The sequence below is a fragment of the Zea mays genome, chromosome 7, assembly GCF_902167145.1.
Source record: "Zea mays cultivar B73 chromosome 7, Zm-B73-REFERENCE-NAM-5.0, whole genome shotgun sequence".
Lineage (NCBI taxonomy): Eukaryota > Viridiplantae > Streptophyta > Magnoliopsida > Poales > Poaceae > Zea > Zea mays.
This window is the reverse complement of record NC_050102.1, coordinates 178,209,618-178,230,859: the sequence shown is the minus strand read 5'-3', so window position 1 is coordinate 178,230,859 and position 21,242 is coordinate 178,209,618. Positions and strand designations below refer to the sequence as shown.

At 40.3% G+C, this 21,242-nt stretch overlaps 3 protein-coding genes across 3 annotated transcripts; 1 reads left to right on the top strand and 2 right to left on the bottom strand.

The window, feature by feature from the left end:
* Window positions 1–6,035: 6,035 nt before the first annotated feature.
* On the bottom strand, window positions 6,036–7,559 carry LOC109940827 (uncharacterized). The gene is made up of 5 exons (XM_020541141.2): window positions 7,411–7,559; window positions 7,123–7,303; window positions 6,918–7,043; window positions 6,451–6,828; window positions 6,036–6,360 (listed from the first exon to the last, which is right to left on the bottom strand). Exons 2-5 carry the CDS (start codon window positions 7,213–7,215, stop codon window positions 6,250–6,252), a joined length of 708 nt encoding a protein of 235 aa, XP_020396730.1. The 5' UTR covers window positions 7,216–7,303; window positions 7,411–7,559; the 3' UTR covers window positions 6,036–6,249.
* Window positions 7,296–10,376, bottom strand: LOC109941220 (uncharacterized). The gene is made up of 7 exons (XM_020541756.1): window positions 10,206–10,376; window positions 9,364–9,825; window positions 9,081–9,236; window positions 8,061–8,120; window positions 7,675–7,977; window positions 7,487–7,574; window positions 7,296–7,303 (listed from the first exon to the last, which is right to left on the bottom strand). Exons 1-7 carry the CDS (start codon window positions 10,374–10,376, stop codon window positions 7,296–7,298), a joined length of 1,248 nt encoding a protein of 415 aa, XP_020397345.1.
* A 3,690-nt stretch (window positions 10,377–14,066) lies between these two features.
* LOC101027165 (zinc finger CCHC domain-containing protein 10) lies at window positions 14,067–18,321 on the top strand. Its single transcript, NM_001279712.1, has 2 exons — window positions 14,067–14,208; window positions 17,208–18,321. The coding sequence occupies exon 2, from the start codon at window positions 17,252–17,254 to the stop codon at window positions 18,065–18,067; it is 816 nt and encodes a 271-aa protein (NP_001266641.1). The 5' UTR covers window positions 14,067–14,208; window positions 17,208–17,251; the 3' UTR covers window positions 18,068–18,321.
* Window positions 18,322–21,242: the final 2,921 nt, after the last annotated feature.

Sequence of the window (21,242 nt, the reverse complement as noted above, 5' to 3'; positions counted from 1 at the left end):
AAAATCCATGAATTGCAAGTTCTTGCAGGTGCAATGGAAGTGTCATCTAAAACAAATTTATCTACTAAATCTGGATATTTTAAGTCAATACTTACAATAGTATTCATCTACTTATGTGCATATCATAGTATCAAAATCCATGCATTGCAGATTGTGACTTGCAGGCGCAATGGGAGTGTCATCTGGAAGTTCTTTTTCTCATATTTGGGTCTGATAAAATCATCTGAATATTGTCGAGAAATACTTAGACTATATTTTTTTTGCAGTGATTCTTCCCTCAAGCTGGCTAATTCTATTGGTTCTGCTATTTGCTATAAGCCCTGGCTTAACAGCAATTGGTTCCATTGATCATATGAATTCGTGAAAACATCCGTTATAATCCTGGAACAAATTCTTGAAGCCTATTCTTGAACAACGAATGAATGAAGTAGATGACTCAGTGTTCTACTTAATTAATTGCTTGCCCGGTGGTTATTATTTCTTCCGGTATGTCTCATTCTGGTGTGTAAGGTGAGATGCAGCACTACAGCTCCTCCCACCTTTGTGCAAGTGTAAACATAAGATGACATCTGCACTTTTAGCTTGGAACTAGACGATAAGTTGAATTGCACGTACAATCTTGTTCTTCATGTGCCTATTTCTTATTCTCAAAATTACTTTACATTACCTTATTTACATATTTCTTATATTTACTTGTTTTATTTTTCAGTAAGTTCTACTTCTGCACTTGGAACCATCAACAAAGAGTAAAGATGTTATTCCACGATGGCGTGTTTCATACATTATTTATCTTTATGTTATGTTTTGTTGTAGATTTTTAATTGTTATTTTCTATTTTAGTATTGCATTGTATGGTTGTTTCCTTGAAACCACATTCACACTCATCTCTATAGCAATGAACAGACACTTTGTTATATCTTTTAAGTATGTAAACATCCAATATGAGTGATGCTAGCAAGAATATAGAATAACAATTAGTGTTTTTACATATCTATAGATTTTATCATATTGATTCCGTAGCAACGCACGGGCATATACCTAGTGTATATATATATATATATATATATATATATATATATATATATATATGGACGAACTAATGGAAGCCTAGGGCTTCCATTAGTATCGGGAAGCCCCAGCCAATTAGACGAAATCGGTCAGAGCGCAGGTTTGTTCGGCGGTTTATGGTCTGGTCGAACCACAGCGTAAATCATAAGACAAGAGATCGTAAACCCTTGTGTATTTTAGCGTAAAATGATATAAGCGATAAAATCGCGAACGATAATCGAAGCCTCCCGAAAATATCGCCCAGCATGCACGTAAGCAGAAACGCGAGGCATAAATATGTACATACAATTGTGTAACTGGTTGCATATACTTCAGTAAATATAAATATGTTTCAACAAACCGCGATAAATTCTCTCGAGTTGTTATCACAAGTCCGACAATATCTCCTGGCATGCAGGAACAAACTTTATAGTACGTAATTGACCGAACTAAATAGCGTAAACCGTGTACACGAAATTGGTTAGCTCAGGGCATATAAAAAGGAACGTGGCGGCTGATTGTATTGCATTTTTTTCAATGGATGACGACAGAGAAGAAGAAGCAGGCGATGATAATTCTGCGTCATTGCACAGAGCTGCACCAGGTACATTTGCAATTGAATTATTACTTCAGTTCATAAAATAATTAGACAAATATGATGGCCGGCTTGCAGACACATGCAGTGGTCTACCAGCAGCGCCCACCTCAAGAATTATATCTCCAAACTGTGGTGCGAGTCCACGGATAAATATAGTAACACCACCTGCAGAATTACGAGCGCCAGGGGTCAATGATGGCAATACAACAGTAATTGAAACAATGGTAACAGTAAATCAAATGGTGCCTATGAGGACCATTAGTGATCATGAACAAGATACACCTAATATCCTCCGAAGTCATGTAAGTTATTTATCTTTGGTTATGTCAATTATACAATTTAAATAACATTAAGACTGTAACTAATATAAAATTAATTGTATTTATGATTATGTTAATTCACAGCCTGAAAGTATTGATCCAACAATGGTGCCTACGATCGGTATGACATTTGGAAATGTCGATGAGGCATACAATTTTTACAGTCGTTACGCATATGAGGTTGGTTTTCCACTTAAAAAGTATAGGGAGAGAAAGAACTGTAAGTGGTTAAATTGTTCAATGGAGGGTAGAAATACAGAAAGGTTAGCTAGTAATCCTAGAATCCGTAATACATCATCGAGGAGAACACAATGCAAGGCTGGTTTGAAACTAAAAAAAATCTATGATGACTCAAAAGAAAATATTGTAGCCGTAAGAATCGATCTGGTGCACTTAGAACATAATCATGAATTCATTAAGAAGGATACTGTAAAGAAACACCTACAATGCAACAAGACTCATGATCCTGAGTACATGGAGTTTCTCAGTTCAATGCAGCAAAGCAGAATCCCGCAACACTGTATCATGGACTTCGTGTCTGAGATGCATGGTGGTCCAGAAAACGTACCAATTACAGCAAAGGACATTGCTAATTTGTAAGAATCATTTTCTTTATGTATCTATTATATAAATTTTAAAATCCATTTCAAGTTAATGAGTAAAAATTATAATTTTTTGTTGAAATATACAGGAAACAGGCAAAGCAACGAGAAAAGAATGCCAATGATGTGTCTAAGCTTTTGGCTTTTTTTCATTATGCAAAAGGGATAATCCACAATTTTTCTCTGATTTACGGTTAGACAGCGAAGGAAAAATATTGAGTATTTTTTGGTCTCATGCTAGTCAGCAAGGAGAGTATGTTGATTTTGGGGATGCAGTTACCTTTGATACAACTCATAAGACTAATTTGTATGGAAAACCCCTAGGAATGTTTGTTGGTGCAAACCAACACCTACAATGCACAGTGTTTGGGTTCTCATTATTGGGAGATGAAACTGTTGAAACATTCGAGTGGGTATTTAATGCATTCAAGACATGCATGGGGACTGAAGGACCAAGAGTCATGTTGACAGGTATGATTTATGTAGATATAATGACTATAAACTCGAAGTACATGCAATATAAATTCAATATCTTGTGCGTATTTACAATGCATGTGAGTCTTGTTTTGTTATGTAACATACAATGTTTGCATAAAAATATGCATATAATAATGTCAGACAATGAATATTTACAGATCAAGATCCTGCAATGTCAGTGGCATTACGTCGGGTCTTCCCAAACACAGTCCACAGGTTGTGTCTATGGCATGTGCAAAATAGGTACATGCCATTTCTAAATGAGTTGTATGCACGATATGCTGAAGCGGATTTTAAGACAAAATTCCAGTCTATAGTACATCATCCATTGACTGAAATAGAGTTTGAGGCTGCATGGAAATTGTTGATTGATGAATTCAACCTGCATGAAGATGGAACACTTAGAAAATTATATGCAATGCGTAAGGAGTGGATACCTGTTTTTTTTTCAAACATGACTATTGTGGGCTTATGGTGTCTACGCAACGTAGCGAGAGCATGAACAAACTCGTGAAGAGCGCTCATGTAGATTCAAACACCCCACTTCATGAGTTTGCTAAGCAAATGTTGAAACTACTGCATAGCAGGAAGATGCAAGAAGGAAAGGAAACACTAGGATGTATGGTATGTAATATTATTTATGCATTATACTATTTAGTAGGCTCGCACGACATAACTAATTATTTTATATGCAGGGTCAAAAAGAAACCACAACTCTATATATGTTCGAAATTAGGGTTGCAAGGGCATACACCAGGGCTGTGATGAATAGATTCGAGGAGTCAATAAAATACGCTACTGCATATAGGATAACACTTGATCCAGATGGAGGCGCAAATGATTGGTTGGTGCAGCATACATCAAGATCAAAAAGAATCGTGTGGGGGCAACACCAATTCAAAGTGAATGCAGATGTAGAGGCAGGAAAGTTTAAATGTGAATGCAAACAGTGGGAACACACAGGTAAGCAAGAGTTAAGAAATAACGTCATATTATTTATACGATAATAATTAAAGCTGAATGTGAAATGTTGCACCCTTGTTTAAATGTAGGACTATTTTGTGTGCATCTAATCCGAACATTCATGCACATTCAACTAGAGAGGATACCTAAGGAATACATTCTACAGCGTTACACATACTCAGCTAAGCAAGATGTGGAATTTTCAAGCGATGACAGGAAAATGAGTGGAAAAGATGGAGAAACAAAATCATATAGGCAAAAAATGTTGCTTAAAAAGGCAATGAAGGTAGTAAACCAAGCTAGTATGTCAAAGGCAGGGAGTGATAAGGCTTTGGACACAATGGATGAACTGTTGGAGATGCTTGGGCGTTTAGAGCCAGATATAGGATGTGAAAATGCTGGAGGTGCAACTACTGGAGAGAGCAACCACGTGGGTGTTCTTTTATATAAAATTGTTGAAAATTTTATTCAAAACTTAATTATTGCTAATTGTAAAAATTAAACGTTGCAGGGCGAAGAGGATGATGTTGGAAACGCTGGAGATGAACATGTATCGCAATGTGATAACGAGGAGCATGTGGCAGTACATTCACGACAACAGGTAATATTATGGCAAAAAACAATGTAATTTATGTATAGTGCAAACAAATGGGATGATTTATACCTTATTTGTAAAATTGACTATAATGCACTAATGAGTAGGATGGAGGCTTAAATATTGATGCACATCATCAATCTGAACTGCAAATGACGCTTGTTGGAAATGATGATTGTGAAGGAACACAATATGGAGATGTTAGAAAGGTATGAAATCTAAATTTATTAAATTGTAGATATTATGTATATTTAATGGTAGTAACTATTTATAATTTGGCATCATAACATACTTCTTTGTATGGCATGTAGAGACTGGAATATGATGTAGATGGCATAAGCTTATTGCGTCCAATTAATGCAATGTCAAAGGGAAGGACAATAAAAACTAGTGAACAAAGAGTTCTAAAACTGGGTGCGAAAGGAGAAAAGAAGAAGACTCGAAAGTGCCAAAAATGTGGCATTGCTGATGGACACAACATTCGAACCTGCTTGTCTGTAGAGGAAAATAGGGTTAAATTGGCTAGCCTTGCCGATAGAAAAAGAGGACGACCGCCTGGGTCTAGAAACAAAAATTCAACAATGGCCCCACAGTGGAATGAGACATCCACATCAAAAAAACATAAACATACTGATTCTGAAGAACATGGTTCGGATGACGATAATTTGGCAGAATTGTAAAACATTTATACATAAATAATGGATGATATTGAAATGTTATGATCATGATACTATTTGATGATTATGAATATTTACATTAAAAGCTCACTGTATGGATTATATCTATTAATGCGACGTAATTATTTGTTATGAGATATGCTACTGATGGGTTTGTTTGGATATATAATCATATATTCACTGAATCTCATACAGTAATTATGTTGAAAGAATCAAATATCCAGCGAAATGAAGTCAATATGTAGGGGCTGGCGCCAAACAAAAATACTAAATGAATAATCGTAAACATGTTCAGTTATATGCATAAACAGCATCAGATTTATGCATAACTGAACAAATATAGGCAACACATTAACACTGGATAAACAAAGATAGGCGCATTCAGTAAATAAGTACATAAAACAAGGTAAACCTGTTCATTTATATACGCAAACATTATCGGATTTTTTGCATAGTCAATACAAGGAATTATTGAAAATATTGAACAGAACTGATCAAAGATAAGCAGCACAATGATGGTGGATAAACAGGCGCATAAAGTAAATAAGTATACAAAAAACATAAACATATTCAGTAATATGCATAAACAGTATCAGGTTTTTGCATAATCAATCCAGAGAATAACTGAAAAGACTGAATAAATGAACTTAGAAAGAAAGCATATAAATGAAGAACATCACTGAATAAGATATAAAAACCATAAGACAAATGATAAAGTGCAGAACTATCATATATAAATATAACCATCTAAAACATATCTGGTACGATGTATATAAGAGTTTGCTAAGAGCTGCATATGGACATAAGTATTATCTGAATCCTAACATAAGCCAACAGACCAATATTTACATGAACACCATTCAGTGACACTACCCTAAACTAAGCTAGAACTGAGATAACTTGAAGCCACCAAAAGCCATCAGACCATGATGTTCATACTAATATTAAGATAGTAAACTATACTAGGCTACTACTGAGAGAACTTGAATCTGTCCAGGTGGGAGACCACGAAGCTGTTTCTATTTAGTCGATGGAATATTAGGTAATGCAGTACAAGAGAGCGAATGTCCTCTGAATAATCCTGCAAACAAATATAAGGAAAGGTGAGTTAGACATAACTCTACATACATTATGTCATAACAACAAAAAAAACTATCTATGTATTATGTACCGGATCAATGACTGCATTCATAGCTCCAACCATGTAGTCGTAGTTCTGCATATATCTCATGACAAAGAATCCACAATCATTAGACCCCAATTGCATTGTTGGGCAGTTATTCATGAGTTCAATAGGGTACTTCAAAAAAGCAGGGAGAGCTGATCTTGGTCGAGCATTTTGAATAGCTAGATTGAGCCTACTCATCATTAACCTGACCCATGAAACCTTCCTATCACCCAAATCCATAGGTATACAATGGTAATTTTTCCAGATAGTCCCACCCATCTCTGGTCCATAAGGCTTGGAATCTAACACATGTATGCGTCCAATCTGAAGATTAACAACATACAATGTCCAATGTCCAGATCGTAGCATGGGTACCATTATCTACATGCACACAAAATGGATGATTGGATTAAAATTTAAATGCAGCAAAATGAGGTGAGAGTGTGGAGGGTGAAGGAACAGAAAATAACTGATTTGTAGTCATCCAGCTGCTTGAAAGAAGGCAGTGTCTTCAATAGGTAACTCTCTAAAACTGAAGGGTCAAATGGACGAGGAGACTTACTATGTTGCTCCTGCTCCTCAAAGTTCAATATAGCCTAATAGGATAGAGAAGTATTATGTAATTTCCATTAAAGATATGCATTTAAAAAAGAGGTATAAATGTAGAAGTCATACCCCAACATTAACATCTAGAATGAGCTGGTGAGCATTGAGTGGAGGAATATGTTTAGACCAGTCATCGCGGACACACTCAATGAAACATTGCATAAACACGTTGTCGAGACATGCGCCATCAGCAAAAGATTATTGTATGTCACAACAATTGGCGCGATGTTCACCAAAGTCAATTATATTTCTACATAAGAAAAGATTGAGCATACAACAAATTGCCACAATGTTGTTCAATCAGAATTAAAAAGAAATAAAAAATATGCCAAGTCAAAGAAATTGAAAATTATGTACCTGTCCAATTCAATGAACCTAGAACACAAGTATGCCCGAAGAGCGCGAGCACATTCTAATTCAGATAAGAAGAGACCTGGTGCAGAAACACTCCCAATAGGAGTCTTGTCAAATACTGGTCCAGAATCATTTTCAACTGTGCCACCTACAACTGTCTGACCTTGCTGCACAAAAAATATGAAGTATACGTTAATAAGAATATGTAAACATGAAATGCAAGATATCAATACAGAAAAGATATATAAATAAAGCTTAAATACTAACAATATTTGGTGTAACAGATTTATCGGCCCGAAGAACCTCATCAATCAATTCTCCAAATGTAGGAGCTAGATTGGACTGCTTTGTACCAATAGTATTCAAACATTGCTTGATAGAGACAAATATTTTGCCAACCTCTAAGTCATAATCAATCAACGTAGCTTGGAACTTCTGGCGTTGATGTGCAGGAAGCATCTGAATCTTATTTGCCATCAAGTCTTGCATAAGAGGGAGTTGGATGATTATATTGGGAAGTCGATCATGTTGATTTGGGTCTTCATCAAAAGTTTCTGGCCTCATAGGAAACTGAAGTAAAAAAAGATAATAATGATATGATAAGTATGGTAAAGCAACAGACAACAAAGATCATAGTGGGTATATGACCTAACCTCAATCTGGCAAGTAGTTGGCGATTTTGAGACGTAACATGTCTCACTGCTGCTACGAAACTGATGAAACAGGATCAAAATTAATAATTATGTATATGGATTGACGCATGGCATGAATTGATATCGTTATATGACTACTAAAATCAAGATGTGTATTCCAACTAAGAAAGAAAAGAAGACCACAAACTATATTTCAAACCATCCAGCCATGCATACTGCAAGTTTCAGCTTCCATATACAAGGATAGCAATCCTGACACCTCTTATTTATCAGGACATTCTAAATGTAATATAGATTTGATAGGGAGCCATATTATAGTAAACGCAAGCAAACATTTCTACATGAATATATACTTTCAGTGGCTGTTTGCTTGGGATCCCTAGGAAACCTGCCAGGCATATTATAGTGAACGCAAGAAAACATTTCGACATGAATATATACTTTCAGTGGCTGTTTGCTTGGGATCCCTAGGAAACCTGCCAGGCACAGGCAGTGCTCCCAGGCGCACAAGTTCATCTGCCTGGGGTCATGATCAATGCCTGGCAGATCCCAATCAAACAGACAAATAGTCCCTCACCACACCCATTTGCAGTACTGTTCATGGATCGAGTTTGATCAGAATATTTACTTTACAAAGAAAATGCAAGAATGCGCAATAACAACCAGTAAGATGAGTCAAGCAAATCCATGCAGTAGTACTAGTCTACTAGAGGGTAATTATATAATATCTAAGACAAAGTTAATCATAAATGGTGCTCCCAAAAATTATTACTTTGGATCAACTTGGTAACCCAATCATAGAGTTTTTTTCTTCAGAAAGGGCTACTTAATGTTTTATAACTTGTACTATGTCAGGTTTGAGTGTAAAGACATAATGCACATTTTGGGTTCAAAGGTACAAGCTAACTAATAGGCTACGAAACTGATGAAACATAATCAAAATTAATAATTATGTAACTAGTTGTAAATAACATTGTTATAAAGAACAAGAAAAATATGATAGAAGAAATGAAGACTCACAGGGCAAACACCAAATGGTTCACCACCCTGGCGAGGCTTCCGCTTATCGGCCATTGACAACGCCCTTATAATATTCTTATTAAAATACTTTATGCGTGGAGTGCCATTTTTGTTGTTTGGAGCAGCAGCATGATGCAAATGATCCAAATAATACAGCTACATAATATAAATATTTCATGAGAGTCATATACAAATGAACATAAACACATAATATGTCTATGTATTTTCAAATTGCAAATGAATAATCTAATAAAAGATTTGACAACTTAATTTTGAAACTTACAAGAACAATGATGGAACAACCATATATCGTCGCCGACACATTGTTAATGCTCCTGTTGTGCCATCTCTGGGCAGCCTCACATAAGTCACTAAAAATTAGATGGCACCAATCAATTTGAGGGAATCGCTCCATTTCTTCTATAAGTACAACCTCATTGAAAGAAATAGACCAGCTAGCTGTTGGGAATAGCAGTCGGTTGAAGAGAATGAGAAAAAAACATCTGATAGACAGATCATCATCCTGGCCTAGCCTCAATCTGTCTTGGAGCTTTGAAATAACAAACTCATCCTTGCTAATATTCAATGAGGCCCGAAGTGTTGCCGCAGCGTTCGCTTCATTAATATTAAGGGGCTTTCCACCACCCAAATTTGGAAGACCCAATATCTGATGGACAGTCTGCTTGGTGATTTTGAGTTCTTTGTCTGGACCAATACGAAGAGTCATGTCCCTGGGGTCTAGCTTCTGCATGAGCCAACAGAGAAGTGTTCGACATCCAATTGCATCAATTGTCATGTCAAGAATACTAGAAAATCCTTTTCTGACTATAGTTTGACGTTGCCTTTCATTCAATATCTGAATGGACGCAAGAACATCTCCTGGGTTGCATCTGATGTTGAGCTTATGAAATGAAAAGGTAGATAGATGGATAAATATGTGAATACTTAAATATCACAATTTATGCTTTCTTATTTATACAAAGTTACTTGTACTATGACTGTTTTGTATTAATGAGCTAAGGTAATGTAGAAAGATATAAATTTCAGCACATAAGACATGTATTGAGATTAGATGCATGATTAAAATATTGGAAACAATTAATTTCTGCAATGTAGTAAACTCACTTGCGTCTTATTTGGGGCATCCATTGAGATATTGCACTTCTTTTTGGGTGGCTCAAAGTCATCATCATCATCCACATTAGGCATAACAATGTTTTTAGCAGCAGCTGCAACACCCGTCTTTCTATGCTGCGGAGGATCACCATCAGACGGCGTATTTGTGGGGTCTGCCATGTCAGTCGAGCGTGGAATGTCAACACTGAAACATTCTTGACTTGACTCAATGATTAAACGCTTCGGATTGGTTGGGGGTCGATCAACCTTCCGCATTGTTGAAACAGCAGCCTGCAAAAGAACAATGTAAAACATATGCGCTTCATTGAGTTAGAACAACATATACACCAATGATTATACGAACTAATTGAAAAAATGTCATTAATTTGTTTTATGACCCTAACGAATTAAATGTCAACACAGTCAAACATCAAAAAAATTATATCATTGCCTTATAAAAATTGCCATTTACATATATGCAAACCAACAGACTGATAATAAAAACAATATTTACTCAAGAAAATGTATATTTATGCAATATTAGTAGTTAATAAGCATCAACATAAATATGTATATATGACTGAATAAACATGCAAACAAATGTTCAAATATTATTTCTTTTTTCCTTTATATTTCCCCTTCTTCTAAACTGAGTGTACAGATGGGAATTGACAATTAAGCTACACACTATTACGATAGAGACATTAGAAAATTGGCGGCGCCGAATGCTATCAAGAAACGAACGAACAGATGTGATGGTGATTGGGGGCAATACAATAAGTTTAGGAGAAGGGAAAAATAAAGGAAAATGAAATAATAAAAAGAGGTGAAAATACTATTTTAAAGAGTAATAGCACTTGTAAATACTACTATAGAGAAGGTCACATTAAAAAAACTATAAGGGAGAAACCTGTTAAAACAAGTGTTATAATAGAAAAAACTCGGTATTTTTTGTAAATGATTCTGTCAGCAAGACCTATGTGAGCAAAAAACAGGTGTTCGCAAAAATTCGCAGCGCCGTAAGCACATATGGCCAAGTCACCCCGAGCTAATCATTTGCTTTCAGCTAGTTTGGATTGGTTTGATTTGTGGCTGTTAGCTATGTGCTAAGATCGGTTTATGATTGTTGAGTGATTAGTTTGGTTTGCTAGAACCGCCTCTATGTTGAAAAAAATGCAGAACAGAGGATAAAAAATGAATTGTATCTTGTTGTTCAGAGCCACTAAAGAGGGCAAACACGCCATTCTCATCCCTGCCTTTTCTTTCTCTGTGGATAGATGGCAGGTTTCTCTCTTTCTCTGTGGTTTATGGTCGATTTAGGGGAGGAAATCCTGCTGGTCCAACTTTTGTTTTGTTGTTGGCAGCGTGGTACTGGGTTGCACAGCTGTGTGAGCCACTAGAAACCCTTACCTCACAACTTGTCCATTTCTGTAGGACTATAGCCTTCAAAAAGAAAAAAACAAAAGGGAATGGAATCTGCCTGGGCAATGTTATCTAGTCATCTGTTAGTCAAGCTTATTGCTTCCTTGGTGCCAATCGGTTATAAACTACTAATTGCAACTAATCGTCTTATCGGTGTCCTCCCCATTATAAGTCTAGGCTAGGTTTGTCACTGCTTCATTCTGAGGCTGGGACTCAATTTGTCCATATTTTTGTTACTTTATTCTAAAGATATCTATGTTATCATCTTATAGGACCTAGCGCCCCTTTTCGTGGCGGCGGTGCTCCTTTTGGTACAGATGTCCCATTTGGACCACTAGGTCCTGACATGCTCCCGACATTTGTCAATTGGAGTACCTATGGAGCTGTGACACCAATACAAGATCAGGGAGACTGTGGTAAGCATGCAATGTGACTACCTATTAGCAATTCGCTACTGTAACTTATATGCATAATTGCTGAGCGCACACTATTAGACCTGAGCTTGTAATTTGTTCTTTAGGTTCGTGCTGGGCATTTGGTGTCACCGGTCTCATAGAGGCAGCTCACTTCATACGAAACAAGGAGTTAATAAAACTTTCTGAGCAACACCTGATAGATGGAAACAACCTAGGAAATTTGGATGCAAACATGGATCATGCTCCGAGGCCCTAGACTACATTATGAGAAACGGTGGAATTATCAATGCAGAAAGTTAGCCATACAAGGAAGCCCAAGGGCCTGTCCGGTCTATCACGGTACATAATTCAACCTCCCCACTACACTTGTTTCCACATCAAAATATCAACCCCTACTTCATAAAGGTATGTATAATTCACATCATTGCATATATCTTCACCCACACAATTTGAGCATACAATGAGTTCAAAAGAACAGGTCCGTGAACCTTTATCAAACCTAAAGAATCTATGATAAATAACTGAACCATAATCGCACAAGAACAGTAAGATCAATGAAGACCGTTGGTAGGCATGTGAAATACCTATAGGACGCAGTGGCGGAGGATTTACAGCAGCGGTCGGCTCGACGACACTGTCAACGGCGGCGCCGATTAGGGTTGAGTTCGCGCGGAGACTGTTGACAACGCCGATTAGTGTTGAGTTCGCGCGGAGACAAATGCAGGCGATTCACACTGCCAGAGTGGGGAAGGAGATTAGTAGGTTGCATTGAAAAGCATAAAATTAAAAAATAAACTCGAGCACCTTGGAATCCGGACGACATAGCGACCGCGGACGTGAGCCAATGTGACGCGGGGCGCGCAAGATTGACAACGGCAGCGGCTCGACGATGCTGTCAACGGCGGCGGCGATTAATGTTGAGGGCGTGCGGCGGTGGAGGACGGCGAAACGGACTGGCGGCGGCGGATGAACAAGAATCGCCCAGGCGACCGCTGAAGAAACGCGGCGAGTCGGCCAGGATGGTTGACCGCGCGGGGGTTAGGGTATAGAAGTGTTTGACCGCGTGGGAAGTGGGGTAGTGGGCCCATTCCTTTATTTCTGGAACGTGGGTCGGCTGGAGTAGTTATGCTAAATCACTATTATGTATAAATGGAAGAATGGAATAGCGTAAACATGTAGGGCTCGCGGTTGTTACTCTGTTTACGCTAAAATGGGTTTCCGTTTACGATAAATCTGTTCGCTTGCGTAAAAAGTGATCGGACGTGGGCTGGGGCTCTCTACAGTTATATAGAGCCCAGGGCTCTTAATAGATAAACTATATATATATATATATATATATATATATATACACACACACACACGAGATATCTTGACTAAAAGTGGAAAACAAAAAAGATACAAAAACACCAATACCATTTATCCCATTTTCATCTATCAAAAAACGAAAAAACAAAAATGATTGGGATATGTATAATATAATTTTGAACGAATCAATATAAAAATTAGCGTCGACCATTTTCCCTGTTTACAGTGGCATGACACTAGTTTCCATTAATACCCTATTTAGATGTCGATATTTGAGCATAAAATTGAGAATTGAAACCATATTTCTAAAATTCTGTTGTTTGGTTGCACACAAAATTAAGATTTGGAATCAGAGACTCAATTCCATTGAATGGAAATATTACTAGAAACTCTATCTCGTAATACAGAGTGTCACCCTTCTGTATTGCGTAGAATTAGACGGCACGTCTTCAAACTTAAATTCAATGACATTCAAACAATAGAATTAAAATTACATCTCATTTTAATATCATGATTAGTTTAGTATTGAACACAAATCAATTCTATGCCCTTTGATATCGACATTGAGCATAAACGGAAATGAACGATTTTTCCTTAAAAATTAAAGCAAAAGGATAAAGAGCCCAAGACCGATGCGGCCCAACTGAATGTCCGCTCGCAGCCCAGCCCAACCGGTCAATCAGGCTCGTCCTCGATCTCCTCCAGAGTCCAGAGTCCAGAACCCAAAGTCCAGACTGACCTCTCAAATCAAATCGGCACCGGGCGGCCTCCTCCCTCCCTCCCGACCCCGACCCCGACCCCGACCCCGACTGCCAAACCCTAATACACGGCGGTGACCTTGCGGCCTCCGTTCCGCTGCGCTCCGTCTGGTAAGTCGGCTCGCTCCACCTCTCCTGCCCCGCTCCGACTCGCTATCTTATCAGATTCCATGCCTGCAGCGTCCGTCGACTAATTCAATGGCATTGGGGTGGGGGTCTTGGGGATTCGTCGTTCTGTTGGATACCCTAAGGTTGCGTAGTGCACCTGCGTATGCTCCTCCTCGCGCATAGACCCAGGTCCCTGCCTCCCTGTACGCACGCGTGTGGTCGCCCGCCTTCTCCCATATCAGCGCCGCCGCCGCGGCGCACCTCCTCCTAGGGACCACCGACGCGCCAGTCCGAGAAGGGATTGGCTATTTGCCATTGGAAAGGATGTGCTTCGCAAAATAGCCATCAACCCCACATTCCATAGACTCCGCCGGACCCTTGGCAATTTGCCATTAGCCCATTACAAATAACGAGCTTCTCAAAATTGTCATCAGGTCCACATTTCATAGGCTTAGACAGACCCATAATGTAACACCTCGTCCAATCCTGGACAGGTGGTAATTACTCCTGTTAGCTCTTTAGGATCATATATTGTCCTCACAGACCAATACAAGTCTTTTGTACACACTTTGTCCCCACTCATGCGCACCCGAGAAAACTTCTTGGTCGGTCACCCATCACAAATTGCTCAAGCACGCTTAACTTAGAGGTTTTTTCGAGCTAGGCTTCCGAAAAATAAGATGCACCTTATCGGTATAGATACTCAATTAATTATATTAAGCCTTGGGCCAGGATATCACCATCACAGTGGTCAGGATATTACAATCCACCCCCTTAGAAGACCGACGTCCTCGTCGGTCAATCCTAATTTAGGAACCTCCCCTCTTAGCCACGTCTGTGTGTCTAGTGTCGTCATATTATGTGACCACTCTGGGCCAACATACGCCATGTGCCATATACCCGAACACCTAACACACACACGCCTGTGAAACCGCGAGGGTCGGCTCTGATACCACCTGCAACACCCCGTCCAATCCCTGGACCGGTGGTACTTACTCCTGGCAGCTCTCTAGGATCATATATTGTCCCCACAGACCAACACGAGTCTTTTGCATGCGCACCCGAGAAAACTTTCCGGTCGGTCACCATTCCAAATTGCTCCAAGCCAAGCACGCTTAACTTGAAGGTTCTTTCGAGATAGACTTCCGAAAAAGAAGATGCACCTTGTTGGTATGAATACTCTATTAATTCTATTAAGCATTGAGAGAGGATATCATCATCCCAGGGGCTAGGATATCACACATAATTCATAGACTTATCGTCCCTTCGACGGGATTATGGTGCTCATGTCACCAAGTTAGAGCCACTGTACGCTTCACCATGTGTCCTTTATGTAGCTCATCGAGCCTCCCTGCCTCTGCCTTCTCACCCCCGAGGCTGTGGCTAATTTCTCGTCAGATCTATCACTAGGGAGCACTGGAATGTTGATTCTCTATCAGTAGAATTAGTAATATTCGCCTTTTGTTTCGTGCAAAGTGTACTACTTGTTTACAGCTCTTGGTTCTCGCCAACCAGACTTAGTGCTTGCTTGTTATTGATATCATGGTTATTAAAGCGGTAAAACGATAAACTGTTAGGAGCCACCTTTTCAACATTTAAACGTTGAAACGTCTTTTCAGACTTGACATAAAACGACAGGACATGATATTTTCATACTCATAAGTTGATAATCACACAAGTCTATGAAACTATGCAACATGCAAGTTAGAACTTGCATCTAGTTTAGTAACCATCATCCAACTTATCAATATCAAGAGCATGAGCATCCATGTCTTGATCAAGAACATTGAGTGCGAACAGATAGATCAGCAAGTGCTGAATGCTGACTGTTGGGTACAAATAAATTATAGAGGAGCAACCAAACAGGATGACAAACAGGTTCGTGATCTTGAACCAGATTACTTACCAAATAGAAGAGCAGGACGATTATGAAGTGGTGATTCACTGGTTGTTGGCACCTGGCGTCTTGACCTAAGACCTGATGGCTACTAGCGGCGCTGGCTGCTAGAGGAATTAGAGGGCAGCGCTGGCTGCTGGTGGCGTTGACGGTGGCTGGCGCTGGCTGTTGGCGGCGGCGATGGGTGGTGGTGCTGGAGGAGGCAGGAGGGACTAAGGAGGCGGCACTGGACGGCTGGAGGACGCGGGCGGGCGGCGGGGCTGGAGGACAGGAGAGGGAGGCTGGCGTATTGAGCTAGGGCTTGATGGGCCTTTGAGAGGCCCAATAGCATAAAACGACTGTAATGTGCCTTAAACATCCTAAAATGTTTAAACGACGTGAAACAAACGTTTAAACGTGTTTCACGGATGTTCTATGAGGTTTAATCAAAACGTCTGGACGTTCTGCCTTATAATCACGTTTTAGCATTTAAACGACGTTTTAATAGCCATGATTGATATATACATTTTGTCTGTAATGTACCCGGTAGCTAGTGATGGGTTGTTGGTTGATCTCTTCTGTTAGTCTTTTGGGATATGATGATTGAATTTTGCATGGTATATATGATATATGGTTAATTGGGTGAATTGGTTGTTTGAAATTGCAAGACTTATCTCAGACATAGACAGCTTTAAATTCGGGCCATTAGAACTCATGATTTGTTTGTTTATATGCGTGAACAATAGCAATGCGAGAAAAAACTAGTGTTTGTGTGAGAACTTGATAATCTAATTAAAACTTCCAATGGTCATGTACTGCCACTCTACTCCAGTAAAAACTGAAATATGGAACTGATATATTTATGTAATTACTTTATCTAGTTATCTACTCTTATTTTGTTATATTTAGTGTCCGACGAATGTGAAACCAAAATATATAAATATCCAATATACTCTGACGAAATGTGTGCCTTGTATTGTATTTATCCTTATAGAAAAATGGGTGAGATGTTGGGTTTGAATGTTGTGTGCACGTGTCCTAATTCTGGCTGGTTTGAGGTTATCCTATTATCATATTATTGAACTCATTAGTTCCTTACTGATCAGCACAAGATTATTCTTTGCAGAGTTGCTGATCTGGGATAATCTTGTTCTCTTTGAGTGAACCAAGATGTCCGGGAATGATGATAAGCCACATGCTGCTGCGGACAGAATAAAGGCAGCCACATTATCAGTGGCCAAGGGTTTGAGCAGGGCTCAAGCTGAACGAGCTGCGGCTGCTGCTGCCCGCAATGTCAATGCCTATGGGCAAAAGGAAGAGGGACCAAGCCGCTGGCAGGAGAGGAAGGAAGCCAAGAGACAGATGTATTTGATGAGTACAGAGAAGGCTGCGAAGCTGGGCACTGTGAAGCTAAAAGCTTCAGAAACTAGTTCCGTTGGCGCGTATACCCAATGCCAGAAGTGTTTCCAGCATGGTCACTGGACGTATGAGTGCAAAAATGAGCGGGTGTACATATCACGGCCCTCAAGAACGCAGCAGCTTAAGAACCCTAAGCTGAAGAAAAGCGTACCGGTTTCTTATCAATTCGAGAATCCTGATATTATAAGGGAGAGGGAAGAGGAGCTGAAGTTGATGAAAGAAAAACAGAAGAAGGAGAAGGCCGAAAGAAAAAAGGGAAAGAGTAAGAGGAAGCATCGATCGCCGAGTGATTCAGATAGCAACAGTAGTGGTGCTTCGGTGTTCGACTCTGAATCATCAGTGACAGGCTCTGAATACTCTTCTGGAAGCAGTTCAAGTTATAGTTCATCAGACTCGGAGGACAAGAAGCGGCAACACAGAAGGAAGCAGAAGAAGAGAAGGCACAGGAGGGACAGCACATCATCATCATCATCTTCTTCTGAATCTGAGTCTGCGTCAGACACAGACAGTGATTCTGATGACAAGGGCAGACGGAGGAAGAGTAAAAGACGGGCTGGTAGGCGCTGAATTTAATGATCTGGACAAAGCAGTGTGGAAGTTGAATATCATTATATACTTCCGTTCTATTCATGAATGACCTTTCATCATCATCTGAACATGTGCCGGCCTTCTCGGATCCAAGAAACAGATTTAGCATTTGCTTTCCTGAACGGTAGCACTGATAATTTTCACTGTATGTTCCTATGATCTTTGTGTGAACCATTGAATCCTGTATCAATATTCACCTATGGATTTTTCAAGTTTGGTGTGGTTCATCGTCCTGTTCCCTGTAGTATTGCTGTAATCATTTATCCCTGGATCCTCCTATTTGCTTCATTCTTTTCTAACCTGCAGTCCTTTGCTGTGTCTGTGTGGTGTGCACCTCTTCTAGAAAGTTTTCTGTTAATATTGGGTCATCCTTTCTCTTGGGACTCTCTTTCATACCTCCAGTCCTTACTGTTCACCGTTTGTTCAGAGGAAAATCACATCACTGGCCAGTTACCCTCGCATTCCCAGGATGCCAGAGGATCAGTGTGGCAGTGCAGTCATTTCCCATGCTGGACCGTATGTCACAGGCAATGATATTGCCTTCGAAGTGGAGCAAGTGGTGTGTCACTACCAGCTGTATCCACAGTCGCCAGTGCTTGATCAGAAACTTCAGATGAACAGTTTCACTGTTTGGGATTTTATCTGCACACACGTAATAACACGTAATAACATGTTGTTACTGCACAGCCTGTAATCTGCAAGACCGAGAAGTAAACATCTTATTACTGCCTGTTCTCCTCGTCACCTGATAACATGTTGTTTGAGGCATGCAGCTGAAGATTCAAGACAAGTGTTGGCTGGGAACTTGAGCTGGGATCGGAAGACAAGAGCGTCCAAGAATCAAAAGATGGAGGAGATGCCTGGCAAGCATGGCTTCCGGTTCCAGTCCAGCGGATCGGAGCTGATCCTGCGCATCGCCATCATGGGCTAGAACTGCTCCGGCAAAGGGAACAGGTAGCAACGCGAGCCCAGCTGCTGCGTTGAAAACCTTTTGCTTGGCATGGGGACGGACGCGCCTGCGGGCTGCGTCCTCCTCGTCTTGTCGGCAGCGGGCTGCTGCGCACATGATCGGCGCCAGGCGCCTGTCGGCGGACGGACGGACGGACGACGGGACGGGATGGTTCCTGCTGCCGGTCGTCGCCTCCGCCAGCGCGCCGGGCTAGCTACCGGTGCGGTGTAGTCTGCCTTGTTCTCTACCGCCTTCACCTCACGTTCAACGGTTCAGAGCCTGATGGACACGCGCTCCAGGCCAAGACCTCGAGGAATCTACCGCCTCTGTTTGGCTTTACCCCTGGCTTTCATTTCATCCGCCAGCGACGCACCACTGCACTGCACGCTGTGGTCGCTACGGCCAGCAGCAGGAGGAGGTACGTACGCATACATCCCCCTATAATACAAATCTGAGTCATACACATACACTTGGACCCGTAGAATACGGACTGGTAGTGGGGCATACATGTCAGAGTATTGCCTGTATGTAGCTTGTCTCTCATCTGAGTCAACTAGAACACTAGATCACTATACAAGCTGTGTTTTCAGATTATATGTTCTTGCTAGCTGTTGCAACCTTTTTTTTACTACCGTAGCTGAAAGTAAATCTAAACTGGTTAGATCGATCATTCTACTTCGGATTCCTGCTGGCAACTACTACTAATCAAAGTGTGCAGCAAACTAGCAATACATGAGGCACTACACTACACACTTACACCTTTTCCCCCCCTCCCTATAAAGACAGCCTCCGTGTTTGTCTACCATGCATGTCTAGCTAGAGCAACATTCTTTTGGTAGATATAAGTTACAGCGCGGAGCTTTTACAGGCTTTTAGAAATCTCCTCATCTTTAGAGGGCTTTGGCATGCATGAGCATGAGCATGGGCGTGGCCCACGGGGGCCCTGAAAGCCGGCGACTTCTAATGATTCCCTCACGCTTAGCTTTTCCTCCTTTTTCCTGCCATCGATCGGCCTCTCCCGCTCCCCTGCCTCTGCTAGCTTTATCTGTGGAGATCTGAAATCTTTGCATCAGAATCTGGCGAGACATATGCGTCGAGGGAGCTTGCTGGGACAATCATTGCTCGCAACATTCCCTCCGTCGCTTGGTTAATTCCCTCTGCATATGCTGCACGCACGCACGCACTTCCTCTGTTTGCGCTCCTCAGCCCACACAAGTATCCCATGTTCGCGTCTCTGCTGCTAAACACATGTTGCCTTTTCCTGCATCCCCGATATGTCACCATTGGAATTGTTGTGTTATATTATTTATTTATTAGATGGAAATGTCAAGGGGTTTTATACTTTTTTTTCGATAAAGGAAGCTTTTATAAAAATACCAAGTGCATTTAGGGGTGGTAATGGATCGTGATCCAAATAGTTCTTCACAAAATGTCAAGGCCCTAAATAAATTATAGTTCAAAAATGACTAGAAATAAAGCCCGATCCTAACCCGCTTCGATCCTTAAATCTTATAGTGCAAAAATTATAGCCCATTGTCAGCCCTAAGTGCATTACATCAAGAGGATATAAAGCCTTGGTACAAGCAAAATGCACACAACCGGATAAAAGGAAAAAGTCCCAAAAATCCCAGCTAGGAACAATCAATCCGAAGACTAGATCGCCGCCCATACGCCCAGAAAAAAGAGACCGTGCCCACTCGCACAAAGAGTTGCGACCCCGCTACAACCAAATCTTGAAGATCCTCCCGTTGGAGGATAGCAGAACTCGAGAGCCAACGAGCCGCCAAAAGGATAACCTGCAAAGGAGAGTAAATAGTTTTTCCTTAAAAACCAAGTTATTTCTATAGAGCTAGAGCAACCAGCACAAGACCGCTGCTCCAAGTAGAAACAAAGATTTCCTAACTTTATTGAAATTGTGGAGCCAAGGCCCAAACATATGACCCACATTTTCTAGTTGAGCGATACTAGTCGCCACATCCAGAATGCCCCAAACTGACCGAGTCAAACGACATTCAAAGAACATATTGTTAATAGTTTCCTTCTTATGACAACAAAAACACAGTCTAAGCTCCCTTTTCAACTTCGCTTAGCTAGATTGTCCTTTGTGAGAATCACTCCACGTCGTAAAAACCATAAGAAAATTTTAATTTTTAGGGGTACCTTTAGATTCCATAAGTCTTTATTCATGTTAGGGGTATTTCTAAG

Bases quoted from the DNA above. Each gene is read 5' to 3' on its own strand.
- LOC101027165 (NM_001279712.1), top strand. From the start codon at position 17,252: ATGTCCGGGAATGATGATAAGCCACATGCTGCTGCGGACAGAATAAAG.
- LOC109941220 (XM_020541756.1), bottom strand. From the start codon at position 10,376: ATGGCAGACCCCACAAATACGCCGTCTGATGGTGATCCTCCGCAGCAT. The intron at 9,237-9,363 runs GTAAGTTTCAAA...TATATTATGTAG, and splicing joins GTTGTTCCATCATTGTTCTT to CTGTATTATTTGGATCATTT. The intron at 7,978-8,060 runs GTTAGGTCATAT...TTTTTACTTCAG, and splicing joins CAACTACTTGCCAGATTGAG to TTTCCTATGAGGCCAGAAAC.
- LOC109940827 (XM_020541141.2), bottom strand. From the start codon at position 7,215: ATGCAATGTTTCATTGAGTGTGTCCGCGATGACTGGTCTAAACATATT. The intron at 7,044-7,122 runs GTATGACTTCTA...CTATCCTATTAG, and splicing joins TTCTAGATGTTAATGTTGGG to GCTATATTGAACTTTGAGGA. The intron at 6,829-6,917 runs GTTATTTTCTGT...GTGTGCATGTAG, and splicing joins AGCTGGATGACTACAAATCA to ATAATGGTACCCATGCTACG.